General features: G+C 40.0%; 1 protein-coding gene across 1 annotated transcript in view; it reads left to right on the top strand.

Annotated features, from left to right (window-relative positions):
• Window positions 1-23,452, top strand: part of MS4A13 (membrane spanning 4-domains A13) — a 93,720-nt gene that overhangs the window by 42,028 nt on the left and 28,240 nt on the right. The window contains exons 5-6 of the mRNA XM_013007806.2: window positions 13,913-13,969; window positions 16,500-16,619. Of these exons, the coding sequence (XP_012863260.1) occupies window positions 13,913-13,969; window positions 16,500-16,619 (177 nt within the window). The remainder of the gene's footprint in view (window positions 1-13,912; window positions 13,970-16,499; window positions 16,620-23,452) is intronic.

Below are 23,452 nucleotides of genomic sequence, written 5' to 3'. Positions count from 1 at the left end.
TTATCTTCACATTTCTGTTGAACACCTTCCCTACATTTTCATAGGTCCTTAACTTGTGAAGCCTAATATACATGTATGTGTGTGAATACACATATATAATACACATATGATCACAATAACTTTATTTTCCAGTCAGGCATCTCTGCACCAGACTCTAGTTTGAAAGATCAGAAAGTAAGACAACAAACCATGACAACAGAAAGTCCTATTTTTCTGACCCTATAAAGGCAGAGGTCACTGCAATTCCTAGAAATAAGGGAACTGACGTAACTGGGACAGCCACCCACACTCCCTACTACTATTATTCTGTCCACTTTCAGTCAACAAAGGAACACAAAAGTAAGTATGGAATTTTGTCAGAATAATAACATCTGTGATTTGATAGGGGGCGGTGGGGTGGGGGAATATCTAAGGATCGAAAAGTAATGGAACATAAGCAGCTAAAGGATTAGATTTCCTTCTCAATTTTAAGTATTTTGTGCAGGAATAATAATTTAATGTTAATTTATGTACAGTTTTCCCACAGAAAAGAAGTACATTATCCTCTCATTTCTCTACTGTGTCTTAAAGAAAATGCCACACCACCTATGGATAAGCAAGGAAACAAGAATAGTGGGGGTAAGAATCCCATGGTTGTCTCTATTTCTTTGCCTCTATTATGAACTCCTTAAATGGAGAACGCATGGACGTGTTCTGCCACAGTTGTGTGGCATCGACATTTTCCACTTTCAGCCTGAACATACAAACTGAAAATCAGACAAAACAGCAATTATTAAACTTAATATCATTGATATTTACATAACCCAACACCAGCACAACCTACTCATAAACCCAGAAGATATAACCTGAGTCTGAAAATGGATAGAAAATCTCTTTCTTGGATCTATCCCTTTTTCTCCTGTCAAATTAAACTGATGGCATAGCCCTCACTGAGATGGTCAGATTATAGGACTAGATGAGCGGCTTCAAAAAGTTCATGGAAAATTCTATTACCTCTTAATTCCATTTCTCCATGAACTTTTGAAGACCCATCATATTCAGGAGAAATGGCAGATCTTGGTGAACAGTGAACATAATACTCTCACCATCATCCCCATGCATTTCGATGTTCCACCATCAAATCCCATAAAATGTAGCTGGTTACACCCTTTTACATTACATTGTCAAATGATGGACGAGAGAGAGAGAGCAATAGGATTAAAGCATTGTATAGGAAAATTCCCAGGATCTTAATTCTAATTAATTTATTTAAGATCTTTCTGATCCTCCACCAAAATTATACGAAAGGCGTACATGAAGCAAACAGAGATATCTAAATTTCCTCCTCTTTTCTTTGTTTTAATCTAATAACACTAAAGATATGAATCCCATATCCCCTTCCCCACATATATGGTCTGAGTATTTGGGAGGAATAGTTAAAATGTGTCTGAAAAGAAATATGTCTGTTTTGGGTCACATTACTGCTTTTCTAATGAGATTCTCCCTTATCCAAGAAGACAAATGGGTCAGATCCTATTTGGTGCAATAAAGCATTCCAACTCCCAGTCTATAAAGATGGGGTTGATGTACTTTTCTATATTTCTACCACTAAGTACAGCTAGAAATCTTAGACAAATATAGGAAGATTCTAAAGTGGAAGGGCTAAGGACCTTGAAAACCAGAGGATCCCAACACCACTGAGTCTGTTTGTTTGTGTAACTGGTGGTACGGTGAGTTAAGTGTTGGGCTGCTCTTTGCAAGGTCATAAGAGTAAGCCCACCAGAAAGATTAGGCTTCTTGTTCCCATCAAGACTTACAGTCTCCGAAACCATAAGGGACAATGAAGTGGACTCAATGACAGTGGTTTATGGATTATAACTATTAAAAAGGTCCCTGGCAGTTTACATGTTTCAAACTGGTGTCAAAAGGAGTAAAATGGTTACTCAACTGGTAACCAAAAGATTGGAGGATTGAGTCCCCCTACAACACATCATAAGACAGTCCTAGCAATCCAGTCCTAAAAATTCCACCATTGAAAACCCCATGGAGCACAGTTTTACCCTGTCACACATGGAGTTCCCATGAGTCAGCATCAACTGGATGGCTACTGGCATACAACTACCAAGAAATTGAATTTGTAATTTTTAAACTTCTGAAAAAAATAATCTTGCCCAGATGACTTCAAAGGAGGATTTATTTTAAGAAAGCATCAACACCAAATCTTCATAATTTTCAGTGGATGGAAAGTCTTGTGGATCTAGTGGCAGTGGAAGCATCTCAGCTCCAGGGCTCTGGCTCCATCAGTGTAGTTCCATGTGGCTTGTCAAGAATGTCTCACAGGGAGAGGAAGCAGAGGGATTGTGTGTCTGGGCTCAAATGAGGTCATCAAGCTGTAACCTGATTGACAGGCTGGACCCCCACCCCTTCACTCATAATAGTCTTAAATTGACACCAGATTATGAAACTATCACAGGCAGTGTCTTAACCTTGGATGTCTCCTGAGCTCACCAGGGGAACACTATGATAAGTATCAAACGGCATCAGAGGGAGTCAACTGTTCCTTGAGCAGGAAGGACAAAAGATTCCGATCACTTTTAAAGATAGGTCTTCTCCAGCCCCATAGTGAGCTGTCAGGTGCTTGTAGGCGACATCTGTATAGTAGCCTTTTTATGGAGGGCTATTGTACGAACATCTCTCCATCTGGAGAATGTGTATTTGGTGTTACCTCTATCTCAGAATGGTGGAGATCTTTCTCTAACACTAGAGGCGGTCTTCCAAGCCCTTTGATTAAGAGTATAGAGATTAGGCCACATACACTTTCATCCAGGTTCTCAGTTTCCCACAACTGCAGAATTAGGTTAAAATTTAGCAATGTCATTTATTTTCCCATTTAACCCATTTTGAATTTGTTCCAGTTTCTATTATATCCTGCTTTCTTTTGGATTGAGATTTTTTTCTGAATTTTATTTTGTTGACATTGTTAGGGGCTTTTTGTATGATTTTCTTTATATGAAGTCCACGTTAGGTAATCTATAGAGACAGTAACTAGATTAATAGTTCCTTGGGGTTATGGCAGGATAATAAAAAGTTAAGTTGCCCAGAAACTAACTTATTACCATCTTTATTTCAAATAACCCATATTTGTGCCCATTCCAAAGAGGTGACCCAACAGACTGGGAAAAGTATTGAACAATATCATTGATATAATATTAAAATTTCATTGTAAAATTTTGTAGAAGATAACCCATAATCAGTTGCAACAATAAATTGATAGTGGACTTCCAAAAACTCAAGCTGAATTCAGAAGAGGATGTGAAATGTGGGCTATCTTTGCCGATGTCAGATGGATCTTGACTGAAATCAGAGAATACCAGAAAGACGTTTCTCTGTGTTTATTGACTCTTCAAAGGCATGTGCCTGTATGTTTTGTTAGGTGCCATAAAGCCGGTCCCCGCTCATAGTGAACCTATTTCAGCAGAATGAAAAGCCACCCATGCCTGTGCCCGCCTCACAATTGTTCTTAATGGTTGAGCCCATTATTGCAGCCACGATGTCAACTCATCTCATTGAGGATCTTCCTATTTTTTGCTGCTCCTCCCCTTTATCGAATCTGATGTCCTTCTCCAGGGACTTGTCTCTCCTGTAACATGTCCAACGTTTTGCTAATCTTATCTCGAAGAAGCATTTGGGCTATACTTTGTCCTTGTTTGTTCCTTTGGCCGTCTATGACACTTCAATACACTTTGCCAGCACCGTAATGCAAATGCATCGATTCCTCGTCCGTCTTCCTTAGTCAATGTCTGACTTTCACATGCATAGAAGACAACTGAAAACACCATGGCTTGGGTCAGTCTTCGTCTTCAAATAATACCCTTGATTGTCAACGCTTTAAAGAGGACCTTGTGCAGCAGATTTGCCCAGTACAATGCATCATTTGACTCTTGACTGTGGCTTCCATGAGCATTAATGCAAATCCAAGCAAAATGAAATCCTTGACAACTTCCGCTTTTTCTCCATTTACCATGATGTTACCTATTGCTCCAGTTGTGAGGATTTTGATTGATTTCCTTTACACTGAGTTGTAATCCATACTGAAGGCTGCAATCCTTGATCTTCATCTGCAAGTGCTTCAAGACCTTCTTACTTTCAGCAAGCAAGGTTTTGTCATCTACATAGGCCTTCCTCCAATCCTGATACAGCATTCTTCTTCATAAAATCTAGTTTCTCTGGCGATTTGCTCAGTATACAGAGTGAATAAGTATGGTCAGAGGATACAACCCTGACACACACCATTCCTGATTTAAACCATGCTGTGTGTCCCTTGTTCTGTTCTACAATGACCTGTTGATCAATTTACAGGTTCTGCCTGAACACAGTGATGTGTTCTGGAATTCCCATTGCTCTCAAGTCTATTCATAGTGTTTTATGATCCACATGGCTGAATGTCTTTGCATAGTCAATAAAAAAACAAGTAAACATCTTCCTGGTGTCCTCTGCTTTCAGCCAAGAGCCATCTGACATCAACAATGACATCTTTTTCTAAATCTAGCCTGAACCTCTGGAAGCTCCCAGTCAATGTACTACGGCAAAAACATTGTTGGATCATCTTCAGCAAAATTTTGCTTGCATGTGATATTAATGATATTGCTCTATGGTTTGAGCAGTCTGTTAGGTTACCTTTCTTGGGAATGGGTACAAATATGGATCTCTTCTAGTCAGTTGGGGAAATAACTGCCTTCCAAATTTCCTGGCATAGATGAGCAAGTGCTGCCAGTGCTCCATAAACTTTTTAAAATATTTCAACTGGTATTCCATCAATTCCTGGAGCCTTGTTTTGGACTAATGCATTTAGCACAGCTTGAACTTCTTCCTCCAGCACCCATAGGTTCTTGCTCATATGCTGTCTCTTGAGATGACTGAAGGTGAACTAGTTCTTTTTGATACCGTGAGTCTGTGTATTCTTTCTGTCTTCTTTTGATACTTCCTGCACCATTCAATATTTTCTCCCATAGAGTCTTTCAATATCGCAACTCACAGTTTGAAATTTTCTTCAGTTCTTTCAGTGTGACATACTGAGCATGTTCTTCCTTTTTGACTTACTAACTCTAGATCTTTGAAGATTTCATTATCATTTTTTACTTTGTCTTCTTGAGCCATCCTTTAAATTTTCTGTTCAGCCATTTGACTTCATCATTTCTTCCATTTGCCTTGTCTACTCTCTGATTAAGACAAGTTTCAGCATCTCTTCTGACATCTTTTCTTTCGTGTCCTTTTTATGACCTTTTTGACCTTTTGCTTTCTTCATGCATGTTGTACTCAATGTCATCTCATAGCCTGTCAAGTCTTCTGCCATTAGTGTTCAATGAATCAAAGGTATTCTGGACATGTTCTTGAAATTATGGTGAGATATCCTCAAGATTGTATTTTGACTCTCATGTATTTGTTTTAATTTCCTTCACCTTCAACTTGAACTTACATATGAACAATTGATGGTCTGTCTGCTCCACCATCAGCCCCTGGCCTCGTGTTGGCTGATGACATTGAGCTTCTCCATCATCCACTCCCACAGATATAATCCATCTGATTTCTGTGTATACCATCTGGAGAAGTTCACCTGTATAAGCCACCCTTTGTGCTATTCAAAAATGCATGTGTGATGAAGAAGTCATTGGTCTTGCACAATTCTATCATGTGATTTCCAGCTTTGTTTCTATCATCAAGGCCATATTATCCAACTACTGTCTCTTCCTCGTTGTTTCCAACTTTCGCATTCCAATCATCAATCATAATCAGACAAGCAATTGGTGGAATCCTTCCATTTCTTCATCACTAGCTTTAGTGGTCCACCACCTGTCTCTCAGTCTGTCCTCCGGTGGTGGCTTGTATGTTTCTGTGAAGCTAGAAGCTATGTCATTGGTATTCAAATGCTAGCAGGGTCTCTCAGGGTGAACAGGTTTCAGCAGACCTTCAGCCTTATGACAGACTATGAAGAAGGAAGAGGCTGTCCATTTCTGAAAACCTTATGGATCGTCTCAAAACATTGTCAGACACTGAAAACCTCATGAATAGAAGCAGAACGATGTCAGACAGCACCAAAAGCTAAATCCCTCAGGGTAGAAGGCACTCAAAAGATGACTGAAGAAAAGCCACCTTCTCAAAGTAGAGTCAACCAGGAATAAAACCTTTTGCACTTTCATTTGCTGATAAAGCAAAGCACAAATGGGGAGAGAGGCTGCAACACTGGCCAACATACATTTTGGTGCCTCAAATATTGGGCCTTTTACTGGTTATATTTGACCTGCTGATTCCAAAAATGGAATCAATTTTACCCAATCAGCTCTAGATTTTGAGATAGAGATCATATGCCATATATCACTCTGCTCACCCAAAAAAGTCAGGATATTTTCATTTTCTTTTTAAATTAACATCTTTTACATACAAAGGAAGCACATTGGAAATTAAAAGGAAAGGGTAGTCCATGAAAATATACCTATTTCATACCCCAAGCACAGATTTCAGAAACAAACTTTCCAATCATTCAAGATGCTCCTTTTGCGTGACTTCTGCGAGTGGGAATCTGCCAGGACAATCCCACATGCGATTCCAGCAACAGTCTGCCATCCCATGTGCATCCCATCTTCCTTTGTATCTGGTCCGCATTGTTTTTATGTCCTGGTGAAATCTCTCACTTTGCTCTTTGCTTACGTCACCAAGATTCTCTGGAAAGTGATATAAGTGAGCGTGCATGTTACAGCCAAGCCTGTGGCGATGAGGGAGCATATCCTCTACTAATTGTGTGTAATTGTCTGCCTTCTTGTTGCTGAGAAAGTTTTTCACAACAAAACCAAAGGAAGACCAGACACATGATTTTATTCACTGATGCTATGAAATGTGGGTCATTTATATGTTGACTGATCTGTGGACCATCGAAAATTCCTACTGTCAGTTTTTCCATGGGTAAGGCCAGGTAACTTAAGTGCTATACATTCAACGGCGAACCTGTACAAATTGTTTCATCAGGCCTAGCCTTATAAGTAGTGGTGGCAGTATGATGCTATCTCATGTTACCAAAGGTTCATTGATTACTTTTTGTCTTCCAACCACCATATATTCTCTCGGAGACCAATCTTTTCTTATGCAATGTTCATGTTTGGCTTTACTGTTCCAACAGCATAAGGAGTCCAAATTATGGAAGATAAGAGAAGGACACATAAAGCAAAAATATTAAGGTCTAGTTCCCTGTAAAGAACTCCCGTAGCATGGTTGCTTATGTGTTGGGCTGCTTGCATCAAGGTCAGTAGTTCAAAGCCACCACCTGCTCCCAGCAGAAAGATGAGTTTTTCTGTTCCCAGCAAGATTTACAGCTCAAAAACTATAGGGGAAAATTCTACTCTGCCCTATAGAGTCAGAGCTATAGGAGCAAAAGACTGTTGACTACATTGGGACTGATGAGGCTTGACATATGTTAATTCTCCAGGACTCATACTAACTGAACTCGAGCCAAACTATTTATGGGCTGTTAGATATTTGATGAACTGATAAACACAAGGTTAGTGGTTCAAACCCACCAACCATTCCACAGGAGAAAGAGGAGGCTGTCTACTCCAGCAAAGATTTAAAGCATCAGAAACCCTATATAGGGCCAGAATCGACGCGATGTCAATGAATTAGTACCATTTTAATGGGTATATAAATAGTATATTTGCAAACTCTTCCAAAATACTAACACCCACCTCATCTGCGTCAAATGTGAAGTATTCTGAAGTTCCATGAGGTAACTACTTTCCTTCACAACTTTGATTTTTTTGGTGTCTGTTCCTTTCAAAATGCGGGTAGAATGATAGTAAGTAAGTAATGCTGATGCTCTTTTCTTCCAGACCATACAAGTGATGGGGGGCTTGAGTATCTACTCCCTGGGAATACTGTGGACATATTTATTGCTCACCCAAAATGTGGCATTTGGAAAAGTATATCCACCTTTAGCATCAATTATAGGATACCCATTTTGGTCATCTATTTCTGTGAGTACATAATGAATCCCTTATATGCATTCATTCATCTGTTCATTGTGTTTCATGATTGCTTTTGAGCCAAGCCGATGCCAGAGTTAGAACAATAAAAATGTGCCATCTCCAAGAATTAATTTTTATACCCAGTTGAAAAGAACACAAGAATATGGAGGGCATGGGGAATCTTGATTCTTGTCCATAAAATCTTTCCAGGGTAAGAGTTTAGTTAAAAGTCCATTTAAAAAAAAAAATCTTGAGGACAGAAGGTAGCGTGTTAGAATACCGAAGGAGCATTTGGGGAAAATAAAACGATGTTAACTATGCCACGATCTTGAAGGCATTTATTTTACCATTACATATCGAACTTATATAGGGGAAGAAATGAAATTTTGGGATTCTGAGAGTCCAAGAATAATTTGGAGGAAATATTAAATTATTAAAGCAAATTTTGTCCAGTGTGCAACTGTCCTCTTTTACGCCCCCCACAAACTCCTTGGTAGAATCTCTTTATTATAAGAATGCATTTGAAATTTGATCACTTGGCTGACATTGAACACTCACTATGTGCCAGGCATTATTTCAAGTGCTTTAGATAATCAAGAAACAGACAAAGATCCCTGCCCTTATGTTGTTTTTATTCCATCAGTGGGTAATAAAATAGCAGATGAGACTATAGAATTAGAAGGGGGCGAAGGGCAGAGTAAAACCATACCCACTTCCATCAAGTCAGTTCTGACTCATAATCATCCTACACAGAAAAAAGTAGAACAGTCCCTTAGATTTTGCAGGACTGGAAATCTTTATAGGAGCCGACATCCTAAGCTTCTTCCCACTGAGCAGCTGGTGGATTTGAACCACTGACCCAATCAATGCTTAGCCCACAGTGCTATCAGGGCTCCTTTAGGGTAGAGTAAGAAAATTTCTGGGAGAGTGGCAAAGGGATATTGGATGGCCAAGGTGGGCCTTGATGAAGCATTATTAGTAAGTTATTACTACATTTTTTTAAAAACACACACACAAAAAAACTCAGTAACATAGAAGTACATGAATGAATTTCTCATTCACACATCTTTGAGTGGACAGAGATGCAGCTGACTTAGGCTGAGACTACCCACACTGGCTGTTAAGGTTCAAGTTCAGATATGCTCCATGTCTCTCATTCTCCTTGGATCCTCAGCTACTGGAGGTATGTTATTCTCCTGACAAAAGGCAGGAGTACAAAGGGCTAACTCACTCGAACATTTTCAATCTTGATTTGATCATGCTTGCTACCTGGAATTAAGTTTTTGTGGCCAATGATAGAAATGGTCATGGTGGCATTTGAGCAAAGTCTTGAAAAAGTGAAGGTAGTGGGCACTAGAGGAAGCCAGATAACTACAGGGCTTTGTGAGCCACTAGGAGGACTTTAGGAGCCCTGGTGGTATAGTGGTTACACATTGGGCTGCTAGCCACAAGGTCAGCAATTCTAAACCACCAGCTGCTCTAGGAGAGAAAGATGAGGCTTTCTACTACTCCATTAATAAACAGTTACTGTCTCAGAAACCCACAGGGACAGCTCCACCCTGTACTATAGGGCCTCTATGAGTCAGAATTAATTCAGTGGCAATGAGGGTTTTGAATTTACAAGGACTTTGATTTAAACTCTAAATGAAATAGCAGTCAAAGGAATTTGTGAACAGTAAAATAACAGTTTAAATTTTAAAGGAACACTTTGGCTGCTGTGTTGCAAAAAAAAAGGGTGGGGGAGTGGTGGTGATGGTTACAAGACAGGCCAGGAATCCATTTAGAAAGCTACTGCAGAAATTTAGGCCAGACTCCGACAGAATTAACTGACAGGTAAGAAGTAATATGATTTTAGATCTATGGTGAGGGGTAGCCAATTGAATGTCCTATTTGGTCAAACATGAGAGAAGTTAGGAGAGAAGTTAAGGATAGTGTCAGGGTTTGGGTTTAAACTAATAGAAGGATAGACTTCACATCAACTGATATTGGGGATGCTGTGGGTAGACATGGTTTTCAGGGAAGATCATGAGTTTATTCTGGACATAATGAACTGTAGACATCTATTTAATATTCAACTGGAGATGTCTAATAATTTATTAAATAGAGAATCTACAGTTGAGAACAGAAAGCTGATTTTAAATATAAATTTGAAAGTCATTGGCAGAGAGATGAGTTAAAGCCTTGAGATTGAATGAAGTCTCCAAGAAGTGAGTAAAGATAGAGTAGAGAGCCATAGATTAGAACTGCACTATCTCATACGTCTCATAGCCACTAGAACAAACGGAGAAGGGTTGCAAATGTAAAACTCATCGCACTTTTCAAAAACTTAGCACAAACAAAAAGAACATGAACTATATTGAGTCAATACTACAGCAATTCTGTTTTAGGTATCTGGAATTAAATATTCGATTACATTTAATTTTATTGTTTTATTTTATAAGTTTCTAAATGTGATATTGGAAACTATCATTTGTCCTCTGCATTAGATTTCTATTGACCAGCCTTGGGCATTTGTTTTCTAACCAACCGAGGGCAGCCGTAACTCAGGTCGGATCTATTTGAATAATATCACCCTAAGACTAGAAAGCAATTGAATTTGAGGCCAGGGAGATTAGGGAAGACCATTGCCACCATTCAGACACACACACACACACACACACACAACAAAGAATGTCTGAACTCCATTTACAAGTAAGAAGTTTCAAGGAGCCCTGGTGGTGCAGCGTGTTCAGGATCAGGCTGCTAAGGGGAAAGTCACGTGTTCAAAACCACGAGTTGTTCTGAAGGAGAAAGATGGGGCAGCCCACTCCCATAAAAATGAATAGCTTCAGAATCCCTGTGAGGCAGGGGTGCTCGGTCCTATCGAGTCAATATGAGTTGGAATCAACTCAATCGCAATGAGTAGGAAGGAGTTTTCAGGAACTATAACTGAAACAAAGATAACTGGAAAATAGACTGGAGAACAGATACATCAATTGTAGAAATAGCTCGGTTTATACAATTGAACATGAGCATGGAAGGGAGGGGGAGGGGAAAAAAGGAAAATGAGCTGATTCCAGGAACTCAAGAGGAAAGCGAATTTTGGGAATAATGAGGGCAACAAATGTATAGATGTGCTTTACACAATTGATCTATGTATTGTGATGAATTGTATGAGCCTCAATAAATTAATTTTTTTTAAAAAAAGAAAATGAGATTGCCTTTGTAACAGTTGTTACGTTTCTTTATACAGATGTATGACATAAAAGTAGTGTTTGAAATTATTCAGGGTTGTTTCAAAACTAGAACATGTTTTTGTAAGTCCGCTTCCTATGTTTAATACGGATCACGACTTATTCAAGAAACACTTATTTACCATTTCCTTTGTGTGTTTGGCTCTTTGCTAGATGTGAAAACAGTAACAGGGACAAAAATCGCATTACAAGTTACATAATCTGACCAAAGTTACACTTCACAATCCAAAAAATAACAACTCAAACTCACGGTCATCGAGTCAATTCCGACTCATTAGGAGACATTATTTTGTTCATTAAAAAAAGTTTTAAGTCCACTATGTCCTAGATAGATGGTGGGGGCAGAGAGGAGAGGGATCTTTACAAGATAGTCTTTGACTGAAGGAAATAAACTCAAAGGAAGACTCACTGCCATCTAGTCAATCCCTACTCACAGGGACCCTATAAAACAGGGCAGAACTGTCTCCGTGGCTTTCCATGACTGTGCATCTTTATGGGAATAGAAAGCCTCATCTTTCTCCTACAGAGTGGCCAGTGGTTTCAAGCTGCTGACCTTTCAGTTAGCAGCCCAAAGTGTACCCCCAGGGCTCCTGTTGAAGGAATGGCTTGGGTGTTGTTCTGAACCAAATGTTTTGATTGCTGTGAGCTGATAAGGCAGCCATTCCATATGCTTTCTCTATTTTCAAGGTATTTTTCTGAGCCCTTCATACAATGTGGGTCTGACTGGTAATAATAATTGCCAGTCATATCTGTGAATCTATTTCCAATATGTAAAGTAAAACCTTATAATTACTTACTTATATAGGACCATAAAGACATTGGTTCATGATAAGTTTTGGCAGTCAGCATAAGACAATTCTAGAAGAAAATTGCTGACAGGGAAGTGGACTTGGTGCATTAACTTCTATGTTAATGTTCTGAATTACCTAAAACATTAGGAGAGAATTTATGTGAACTACGTGCTATTGTGAATCTGCTTGGTTTTGCGGGGGTTTTTTTCACACTGAAGTAAAATAACCTGAAATCCAAGACGAGGAGATGAAAGATTAAGTCACAATTGCCATGTCTGTTCATTATGGATTTCTGAGAGTAATACTCCCTGTGTCTCTTCTGCCTTCCAAGTCTTGCTCTGAAACATCATTGAAAATGTGTGGGAAACAGGAACGGGAAGAGAGTGTACATGGACAAATTCTTTATTCTCCTATTTAAGAAGCCTGGTAGGCCAGGGTCCTGGGTGGAAGGAGAATAAGTTATAGCCTTGTTTAGTTTTTCCCTGAACTAGTTGTAGCCAGAAACAGTATAAGGAAAGGAATTCTGGGAAATGAAGTTTCTACACATAGGTAAAAAATGGTGGAACCAAGCTAACCATAAATAATTCAGTAAATTGCTTTTTTTATACATAACTTTTTACAACCACAACACAATAGCATGGATCCTCACTTTACCAATGGGAAAAGCAAAATGTAATGATAGAAGAAATAATTTTAATTCAGGTCTTCTGTCTCCAAAATGCATGCCAGTGGCACCATTTCTATGGAGAAGAGTATGGTTCCTCCTAACTGAATAGTTCCATTTTTGTGGGATCCAGCCCACATACAGATGGGTTCTAAGGGTTGGTTGTGTAATTGGAGGGAAGAAATTAAGAGACAGACAAAAGCTCTGGGGTGCTTATCTCCATGGTGCCAGGCACCAGGTCCAGGAGAAAGAGAGAAAATGCATTCTTACATCAACTAATATAGTCTTGGGGAATGCAAGCCCTCCTACTTAGAGGTAACCACATACATAACAAAGTGGGCAGTGTCTTAAACCTAAAAGTCCCTGAGCTCATTGGAAGAGTAACTTAACACCAGTGCTGGGGCAGTAAGGGGCAGTGACTGTCCCCTGAGCAGGGAGAGCAATAGCATTATTTCTGCTCCTATAGAGAAAGGAGGATATTGTCGGGATTAATCTTAGTTATGAGAATGTGATTGGGGCTCATCTCTAACTCACAAATGCAAAGGCCTCCTTTCACCCAGAGCCCTGGCCTCCCAGGCTTCTGAAATAGGAGAATACAGAATTTGTCCATGGAACACTGTCCTCCCATTCCTCAGCTTCCCACACATTTTCAATGATGTGGAAGTTTCTATGCAAATGGAAAGTCTGCACCAAGGACAAAAGAGAAGTACATTTTGGAGACACCCTAGCTAACATCTCTAACAAGTTTCTGAAAACAATGGGAAGTCTTCAGAGCAAGCTGCTTCCACACAATGGGAGACTGGTGGGAGTCTTAAATGTGATTATGTGAACTGAATTTGCGGCTATTATTCTGAATGACTTTCCCTGTTCGTAAAATATGTCCCAGCATTATAGTAAAAACACTCACCTGCAAAAAGAATAAGTTATAGCCATAAATTATGGTTGACCCCCTCCCCTCAAAATTAAAATTCAGTCATTTTACTCCACAAAGATGAAGGGATTCATCTAAGAGCCCTCTGGATCCCAACTCCCCAATGCATGTGTTACAGTAGTGACTTTATGGTTTTCCCATCTCTGTAAGAGAGAACCTTTGAATCATTGCCTGGATGGTTTTCTCAGTGGTTCCAGTGAACGATGATGATGAAATACTTCATGTTGTAGTGTCACAGAATTCTCTTACTTTTTACACTTAAACATAAGTTAATAGTAACAAATGTCATCTTTTGGTTCCAGTACATCATGTCAGGAATCTCTACAATTACTCTAGACAAGATCCATTCAATGAATATGGTAAGTCAGAACGTTTCTAGAAATGCTATAGATAACAGTTGCATTTTCCAAAAGGAAGATAGGCAGTAAGGAGGCCACATTTTCTCTAAATTGCTAGAAATTGACTCAGCATTCTTTGGCACAATCATTTTAATATTTAAATCCTTTTTGTTGCAGAATGGTATTCCATTGTGTATATTTTCCACCATGTGTTCACACATTCACCTGTTAATGAAATTCTCACTGATGCATATAAATTACATATGAACATTCATGGATGAGACTTTGTATAGATATATGCTCTTTTTCTCTAGGGCAAATAACCGACTCATTTGGTACATGCATCCTTGAATGTTCAGCATGCAATCTTCTGTCGCTTCACCAATATAACCCAAATTCTAATCTAGTTTCATTGGAAAATATGTACAGTAGGGTTGTTTTTTTAACCTTACTTAACTCAATGAGCATGTTCAACAAATAATTCCAGGAGCTGGACTGTGTGAAGAAGAATGTGATACCGGGATTGAAAGAAGGCTCATTTACAACCTGCAGATGGCGCAGCCTTGCTTACCGACAATGAAAACTTGAAGCACTGCTGATGGTCACAAAAACTACAGCTTTCAGTATGGAGTATACCTGAATGTGAAAAGCACACAATGGTACTGATAAACATCATGATCATAGAGGAGAAATGGAAGCTGTCAAGAACTTCATTCCACTTGGATCAACAGTCAACATTCAGGGAAGCAACAGTCACGGAATCAAAGGCTTTCTTGCCCTGGGCAAATCTGCTATAAAATGTTTCCCTTCAAATTACTGAAAACAGCAAGATCAGTTTGATGACAAACGCGTGCCTGACCCAAGCCTTGGGCTTTTCAAGTGGTTCATATGCCTGCAAACATTGAACAATGAAATGAGATGTTAGGGGCAGTTGGTACATCTGGCAACAATACTGACTCTACAGTGAGTGGACTGATGGAGGAGCCAACAAAACAGTCTTAGAAGAAATCAATGAGAACTCCCCTTAGAAGCGAGGAGAGGAGATTCCTATTTGCAGACTTTGGTCAGGGCATCGGGAAAACTAATGGATAGAAAAGAGCATCCTGTGTGGCCAGTGGAAATGAGGGAGCCCTCAACAAAATGGAGTCACCCGGGAGCCACGGTGGAGCATCCAATGCTCCCGCAGGCAGCGCAGGACCCAGCAGCGTTCTGTTCTGTGCCAGCTGATCTCCCTGAGTAGGGACGCTGTGCTGAATGGCAACGCACAGGCCTCAACTGGATTTCACATTCTGCACCCCTTGCTCTTCCTCTTGGTTTCCACCAGCCCCCTGGCAGGTGCTAGAGATCCGAGGTGTAGATAATCCCTGAGATACTTGTGGAAAAAAAAGAAGAAATATCAATTTATGGATACAGAGTTTCTAAGGACGTTCCCAGGATCCTGGAGAAACTGTGCAAGTGGTAGGCATTGGAATTGATCTCTCTTTCTGGTGGTCACATACTGCATGACACCATGTTTTCCCTATCTTGTTAACACCTTTTTTTTTTTTTAAGCATTCTCTTCATGTTCAATGTGTGCTTGTTTGTCTAGGTCAGTAATCTAAAAGTTCCTTACATACCATCTCTTTTCTAACAATCTACAACACAAAAGCTGGTTTGGATGGCTTACCATAGGAATTCAATAATTATGTGTCCGCAGTGGCACCACCAGGGTGGTGAGCTGGGCTTCAGGTGGGTTAGACCACAATAGGTGACACCAGCACCTGGCCCACATCTATTTCCCTTGGTCCTCGAGTTCTGTTGGCCTTCTCAGGGCTGTTCAGTTAGCAAGAGAGCAGCCCATCACCCAAGTCCTTCATGATGCCGCTCCCCCATCTTGGGAAGACCAGACAGGTGAGGCTGCAGTGTGAGCCCAGTGGACAGAACGTGGAAAGAACGTGGGCCATGCTGTCTGTCCCTCAGTTGGGGACTTTGCTAGGTGAGGCCTGGATGCTGGCCTGTGTCCCCATGTTGGAGACCATGCAGCTGCTCCCCCAGTCTTTGGCAGAACCAGTCCCTATTTTATCCCTGTGAAACCATGCAAATATAAGTTCATTTCCGCCAGGCATCACACATTGCCATTTTAAGGTGTCATTTTAAATTGGTGGATTGCTATGTCACTGCTATTGTGATGGCATTGGTGATAGGCAGAAATGACAATTTACGAGTAAGAGCCAGACAAAAAAACAGTACTAAGGTCTGGTAATGGAGGAGGGCCACATGGAGGGGGTGGTGGACCACACTGGGTGACTCCACCCCTAGCGAATCACTGCTTCTCAGCAAAGGAATAAATACAGGCATATGACACCGGACGTTTATTATCTCCATAATTGTTCATTCCTATTGAGATAGCTACCAAATCAGCAGCGCTGAGAGTCCTTTTATTGACCTCACCATTCTGGAAAGACTAAGCTTTCTATAAATCCACTTGAATATGCCAGCAATGCATATGGATAACCCCATCCTCACCTATCCAGACGGCCAGTAACTGGATGACTATTCTTGTCTGTTCCAGATAGCCTGTATTTTAGCACTGAACATCATGAGTACCATCATTGCCTCGATTGGTGTCTTTCTTCTGATAGTGGAGCTTATGGTGTATACTTTCAGTTCAGTGAAAGTTATTTGGCCCCAGGTAAGTTCTGGATTTCTATGGGAATTTAAACCCCATTTTATAATTACATTTTAACTGATTTAGTGAGCTATCAGAATATTTGAGTTCAGGGAGTCTCCAACTTATGACATGCTTGGATTATTGTAAACTGCACCTAATGACAATTTAGGAGGTTCTATGAGCTGTGTATTTTTATGAAACTCTGTGTTCAAATATATCTATAAGTTTGTGTGTAGTGTTTCTGGCCCCCAGGTACAAGTAAAGATCAAATTTATAGATACTGATAATCAAAGACAATAATATTGAAAACAGAGAGAGAGAGAGAGGTATTTGACTTATCACAAAAGCAACTTAAACTGTGGAGGTGTCAGAATAGAACACCGTCTTAAATCAGGGAATACCAGTATTAGGCAAGGTATAGAGGTGTGACCTTCATTATTATTTACTCTTTGGCATATGCAGCTACCAAAAATGTTACAACTTATATTCCCCACTTGGAACTTCCAGAAGCCTCAAGTAACAAATGGAAGGTACTATAAACTTTACTAGTGATATTTTGAATGTTATTGTTGGTAGGTACCACTGAGTCAGTTCCAACCCATAGCGACCCTATGCACAACTGAAGGGAACACTTCCCGGTCCTGAACCACCCTCATCATTGATCCTGTGCTTTAGCCCATTGCTGCAGCCACTGGGTCCATCCATCTCGCCGGGGGCCTTCCTTTTTTTATGCCGCCCCTCCAGTTTACCCAGCATGATGTCCTTCACCAGGGACTGCTCTCTCCTGACAACACATGCAAGATGTTGTCTAAAGTATGCAAGATGAAGTCTCACTCTCCTTGCCTCTATAGAATATCTGGCCTTACTTCTTCCAAGACAGATCGGTGTGTCCTTTGAGCAGTCCATGGTACTTTCAATATGCTTCTCCAGCACCACAGTTGAAGTGCATCAATTATTCTTCTGTCTTCTTTATTCATTGTCCAAATTTCATGTGCATATAAGGCAATTGGAAATACCGTGGCTTGGGTCAGGTGCACTTTAGTCGTCAAAGTATTATCCTTGCTTTTCATTACTCTGAAAAGATCTTGTGCCGCAGGGTTACCTAATGGAACATGTCTTGATCTCTTGACTGATGCTTCCGGGAACAGTGCTTGTGGATCTAAGACAAAAGCAAGACAAAATCTTTGACAGCTTCAACCTTCTCTCCATTTATCATGATGCTGCAGTTGAGAGGATTTGGTCTTCTTTACATTGAGTAATAACCCCCACTAAAGACTGCACTGCTTGATCTTCATCAGCAAGGGCTTCAAGCCCTTCTTACTTTCAGCAAGCAAGGTTGTGTCATCTGCACATCGAAGGTTGGTAATAAGCCTTCCCCAAATCCTGATGCCACACGCTTCTTTATATCGCCCAGTATCTCTGATTATTTGCTCAGCATACAGATTGATTGAGAATGGTGAGAGGATTCAACCCTGATACACACCTTTCCTGATTTCGAACCAAGCATTATTCCTTTGTCTGTCCGCACAATTGTCTCTTGATCCATGTACAAGTTTTGCATAAGCACAATGAAGTGTTTTGGAATTCCCTTTCTTCTCAAGGTTATCTATAGTGTGTTATGAGCCACACAATCCAATGTCTTTGCATAGTCAATCAAACATAAGTAAACATCTTCCTGGTAGTCTCTAAGTGAGTAAGCATTATATTCTTGCTCATATGCTACCTCTTGACATGGTGGAATATTGACTGTGATTTTTGGTGCAGTGACTCTATTCTTCCCATCTTCTTTTGACACTTCCTGCATCGTTCAGCATTTTGCCCATAGACTCTTTCAATATTGCGACTGGAGTCTAGAATTTCTTGAGTTCTTTCAGTTTAAGATATGCTGAAAGTGTGCCTCCTTTTCTGGTCTTCTAACTCTAAGTCTTTTCACATGTCATTATGTTACTTTGTCTTCTCAGCCTGCCCTTTGAAATTTTCTCTTCAACTCTGGCTACATCATTTCTTCCATTTGCCTTAACTATGATTGAGAACAAGTTTCAGATTCTCTTCTGACATCGACATTGATCTTTTCTTTCTTTCTTGTCATTTTAATGACCTTCTGCTTGCTTCATGAATGACGTTCTTGATGTTATCCCACAGCCATTCTGCCTTTCTGTCATCAGTGTTCAAGGTGTCCAATCTATTCTGGAGATCTCTCAAACTCCAGGTGGGATGAACTGAGTGTCATATTTTGTCTCTCATGAACTGGTTCAAAGTTTCTTCAGCTTCAACCTGAACTTACAAATGAGCAATTGATGGTCTGGTACACAGTCAGCCCCTAACCTGTTTCAGCTGCTGATATTGAGCTTCTCCATCTTCTCTTCCCACAAATGTAGTCCATTTGATTTCTGTGTATTTGACCTGGCGAATTCCATGTGTATAGTGTTTGTGTTGCTAAAAAAAAGATACGTTTCATGATGAAGTCGTTGGTCTTGCAAAATTCTATCATGCAAGCTCCAGTTTAGTTTCTATCACCAAGACCATATTTTCCAATCACTCTTCCTTCCTCTTTGTTTCTAATGTTTGCGTTTCAATTGCCAATAATTATCCATGCATCTTGATGACTTGTTTGATCCATTTCAGACTGAAGACATCGGTAGAATTCTTAGTGGCAAGGGTGGCGAGGCTTAATCTCACATATTTTGGACATCTTTTCAGGAGAGACGAGTCTCTAGAGAAGGACATCATGCTCAGTAAAGTAATGGGACGATGAAAAGGGGGAAGACCTTCAACAAGATGCGTTGACACAGCAGCTGCATTGACAGGCTCAAACTGAAGAATGGTTGTAAGGATGGCATGACTGGGTAGTGTTTCATTCTGTTGTGCATGTGGAGTCGAATCAACTTGATGGCACCTAGCAACAACAACACCAAACATTATACTCAATCCTTGATTCATGGGACAGTCAGATATTTTTATAGTGAGCAGCTCAGTTCCTTCTAAGTACCCACATTTCGGATGCCAGGTGTCCCCCTGGCCTTAACTCGGCAAATTTGTTGCAGCAGTACTTAATCTCTGGAGAGAATAGCATTCTTATTTAACTATGACACCCAAAGACTTATATTTGATGTCAAGGCTTTAGTCTACAGACAGGTTGAACTGTGTACATGTGTAATTTGGAATGCATGTGTACTTGATTCTGCATGCATATTAGTGTGGACATGTTTGCACTGTCAGCTTGCTGAGCATGTCAGTCTGTCAGCACTTCAGTGTGTCTCTGCTCGTGTTTCAGTAGTTGTGCACATGTGTGTGTGGCTGTGCATGCATAAATATGGGCTTAATGTACATCTGTCTGTATATGCTTAGTGTGGAAAGAGGTGGTTAGAAGGATAAGGAGAAGGGAGTCAATGTTCAGCAGTTTGGTTAAGAATTGGAGCCATACAGACCAAAACTTTCTCGATGGCTTCCTTTTCTCTTTGTGAGAAGGTCAAAATAGGTGGGTCTTTGACCAAGATCTAGAAACCACCATTTCTGAATTAAGCCTATGGGAGATTGCCTGTTTCTATGTTCCTTGCCTAATTAAGCTCTCCTTCAGCTCTAAACATTAAAAAAAAATCAAATCCATTGCCAAAGGGTTGTGACTCATAGCGACCTTGTGTATTACAGAGTAAAACAAGCTTAAAACATTACGATGTTTGCTCAGGGTGGCAGGGGTAGGCACTTCATAGTATTTTTTTCTAAGCCAGGAGAGTCTAAATTCCAAATTCTTTTACCACAAAATACCAAGTCCAACTGAAAATCAGTTCAGTGGCACATCACAAGACCGTGTCCTATTGCTTTGAGGAGTGCTATTTTATCCTACTGGATACCTTAAAATGAAATCTTTAATAAATATAAACATTAAGAAATTGCTTAAGACCTTATTTGCATAATAGCAAAGTCAGTCTTACTGAGTTGGAATGTGATTATGCCCTTAACTCTTTCACAAAGCATTATCTCTTGAACTACTAAAGGCCATATTCACAGGAAATCCAGAATTTTCATCTTGTTGACACTCCTAAATTACTCAAAAACATGGGAGGCTACACAGTCAATCCTGACTTCAAACCCCTATTTGATAGGATCTTGGAGCATATCAGTAGCCCATCAATACCCCAGCACTTTCTACTACCATGGCTTCAGTTACTATTCAATGGTGTCACTGTAAATATATTTACCAGTGGCTCATGATGGTCTTGTCATAAAATCACTGTGGGCCTCTCAGACTTGGCCTTTCAATATTACAAATTCTCTGTTCTTGTCTGCTGCCCAACTCTCTCCCAAGAATTTGGGTCTTTTGAGGTCTGGTACCCTAGATACAGTCACAGCAGGAGACAGCCTGGTAACCTGCAGGACACTTCAGCCTTTGTGTGTTTCCCAGTGACCAATCCAAACCTTTTCCCTCATTGTGGGTTACTTCTTAGGACCTTTTCTAACAACAGCTATGATTCTACACACCTCTCCATTTAAAAACTTCGAACCACGGGAAAATCCCAACCTCATCTTCTCCAGAAGGTTCAGTGAGTTCAGTGAATGTTTTCTAACTTTAGCCACCACAAGTAGGAAAACATAGTCAATGATTCCTACTGTCCATTTGGCAGAAATATGACAGATTTTCATCATCTCTCATAAGCAATTATAATAATAATGATGATAAAATATATTCACATGTGTATTCATATGACTGATGGTGAAAATATATTGGATCATTTTCTCTGTCATATTTCAATTTCCTGAAATTTTATAATGGTTTTATGCTTTTGAAAATATTAGCATGCCAAGATCTGTAAGAAATGTAATTAATTTCATTTAATTTCATTTTTGGATACAGAAAAGTGCTCAAATTCTTTCAATCTATTTACTCCTGTATACATCCTTGGAGTTATTTCTGTCAACTATGATGACCAATTGGATAAACAATGCAAAACATAGAAGATAATAAAGATAAAGTGAGTATCTTATTTCTCCATTATGAATCACAAGACACTGGCTTCTGTTTTGACCCTTTTTGAAGAACTGAGGTTGTCCTAAGAATTGAGTACACGGATTATCCTCTTTAAATTGTGATTGTAGGTAGCTAAAACACTATTGTGCATGTTAAGAGTTACAATTGAAAGTAAAGAATCTTTCCTAAAGAATGATGTGTCTTTATTATATTTCTATCTCCACTCCTAAGTGGATGAAACAAGTAGTAGATAGATGATTTTCTGGCTCACATCTCTTTAATTCAACACATACTCTCTTGGAAAGTAAAAACTCTGTAGCTTTTGTTACCAGGCATAAGGCTATGGGGCCACTAAGGTCTTAGACTGGCGAGTCTCAGACTAGAGGAAGACCAGTTGAATATCAAAGTAAGTGACTGAGGCATCAGAAAAATACATGTTGAACACCATTTCCAGTACTGCAAATTTACTACTTCCTCTACACCCACTAACGACTTCATGTCTGAAAGCAAACTTTATCTCTGGTTGTCCTCAACGCCATAGAGTCTCCGAATTTAGCTGACAGATATGTCTGCTCTTTCCTCTTCAGTGCTCTCTCCACAGACCTCATCATAAGGGCCAGTTATACTCTGCCCTACAGCGTCTCTGTGAGTCACAATCTACTCCAAGGCAGTGGTTTTGGTTTGGTTTGGTGTACCTGGATGAAGGTACCGATCCCCTCAAACTTCAAAAGATGGCTAGGAATATATGCCTTCAGCAGCCCAAGCATTGAAATGCATTTATCCTAAAGAACAAATGACCCATCCTATCAGCCATTACTGTGATAAGACAATGAGAATGACAATAACAACAAAACACCATCGTAAGTGGGAGCAGCCCACGAGAAGCATTTGTCCGAGCCGGAGTGGAAACGTGTTGGTGGTGCTGGTGGCCAACTCACCTATTTTCCAAGGAGTTTCTCAATCCCAGCTCGTGGTGAGCCCAGGTGTGCAGAGTAGATCTGTGCCCCGTAAGTTTTTCAAGGCCGTGGCCTCTCAGGAGTAGATCGACAGGTCTCTGCGTCGCTTTGAACTGCTAACCCTCTAGTTAGCAGTTGCACACTTACGGTTTGCACTCCCCAAGAGTTTTAAAAAGCAAAATAAAACTGTCATTGAGTCACTACCAACTCACAGTGACCCTATGGTAGAACTGTCTCTGTGGGTTTTCTGAGACTAGAAGTCTTTAGCAGAGTAGAAAGCCTCGTCTTTCTCCCAAGGTGCAGCCAGTAATTTTGAACTGCTGTCTTTGTGATTATCAGCCTAACTCATAACCACTCCGCCACCAGGGAATCTAGTATGAAAAAATTCCGGCATTTAAAGCTACACCCAAAGTCATTAGATTTTTTCCCCTAGCAAAGTGTCACTGTGTGGACCGTGCATGGCGGAGATTATGGAGCACTAAAACTCCTTTCAATGGGAGTTCACTTAGGAGCTGAAAACTAAGCAAGAGGTGGAAGCTCTTATAGAGAATGTAATAAACGGCAAGCTGTGATCCACAGATTAGGTTTCCATTGCTCCAGCTTCTGTAAGATGCCATCTATTTCACATGTGCCTCTCAAAGGAATTGTCTTCCGTGTGGAGATTTAGCCTGTGAGTATCAAGAAAGAGAATAAGAAATCCAATGTAAAAAAAAAAAATTATATGATCCCTTCTTCTCTTCTACTAATTTTTAAAAAGTCATTTCAAATAGAGATTGCTTAAACACGCAAGCAAACAAAAAATGCAAATTAAGATGGCACATATATGGATGGTAAGTAAATCAATGTGACTCTGTCACATAGTGTTCGTGGAGATGACTGGATGAGAAATAAGGCCAAAGAAGTACTAAAATTATGACAGAATGGCATGTTCT

Source organism: Echinops telfairi, unplaced genomic scaffold (assembly GCF_000313985.2).
Source record: "Echinops telfairi isolate 266 unplaced genomic scaffold, ASM31398v2 ScPeMD7_7416;HRSCAF=8454, whole genome shotgun sequence".
Classification (NCBI taxonomy): Eukaryota; Metazoa; Chordata; class Mammalia; order Afrosoricida; family Tenrecidae; genus Echinops; species Echinops telfairi.
This window is presented reverse-complemented; position numbering and strand designations above follow the sequence as displayed.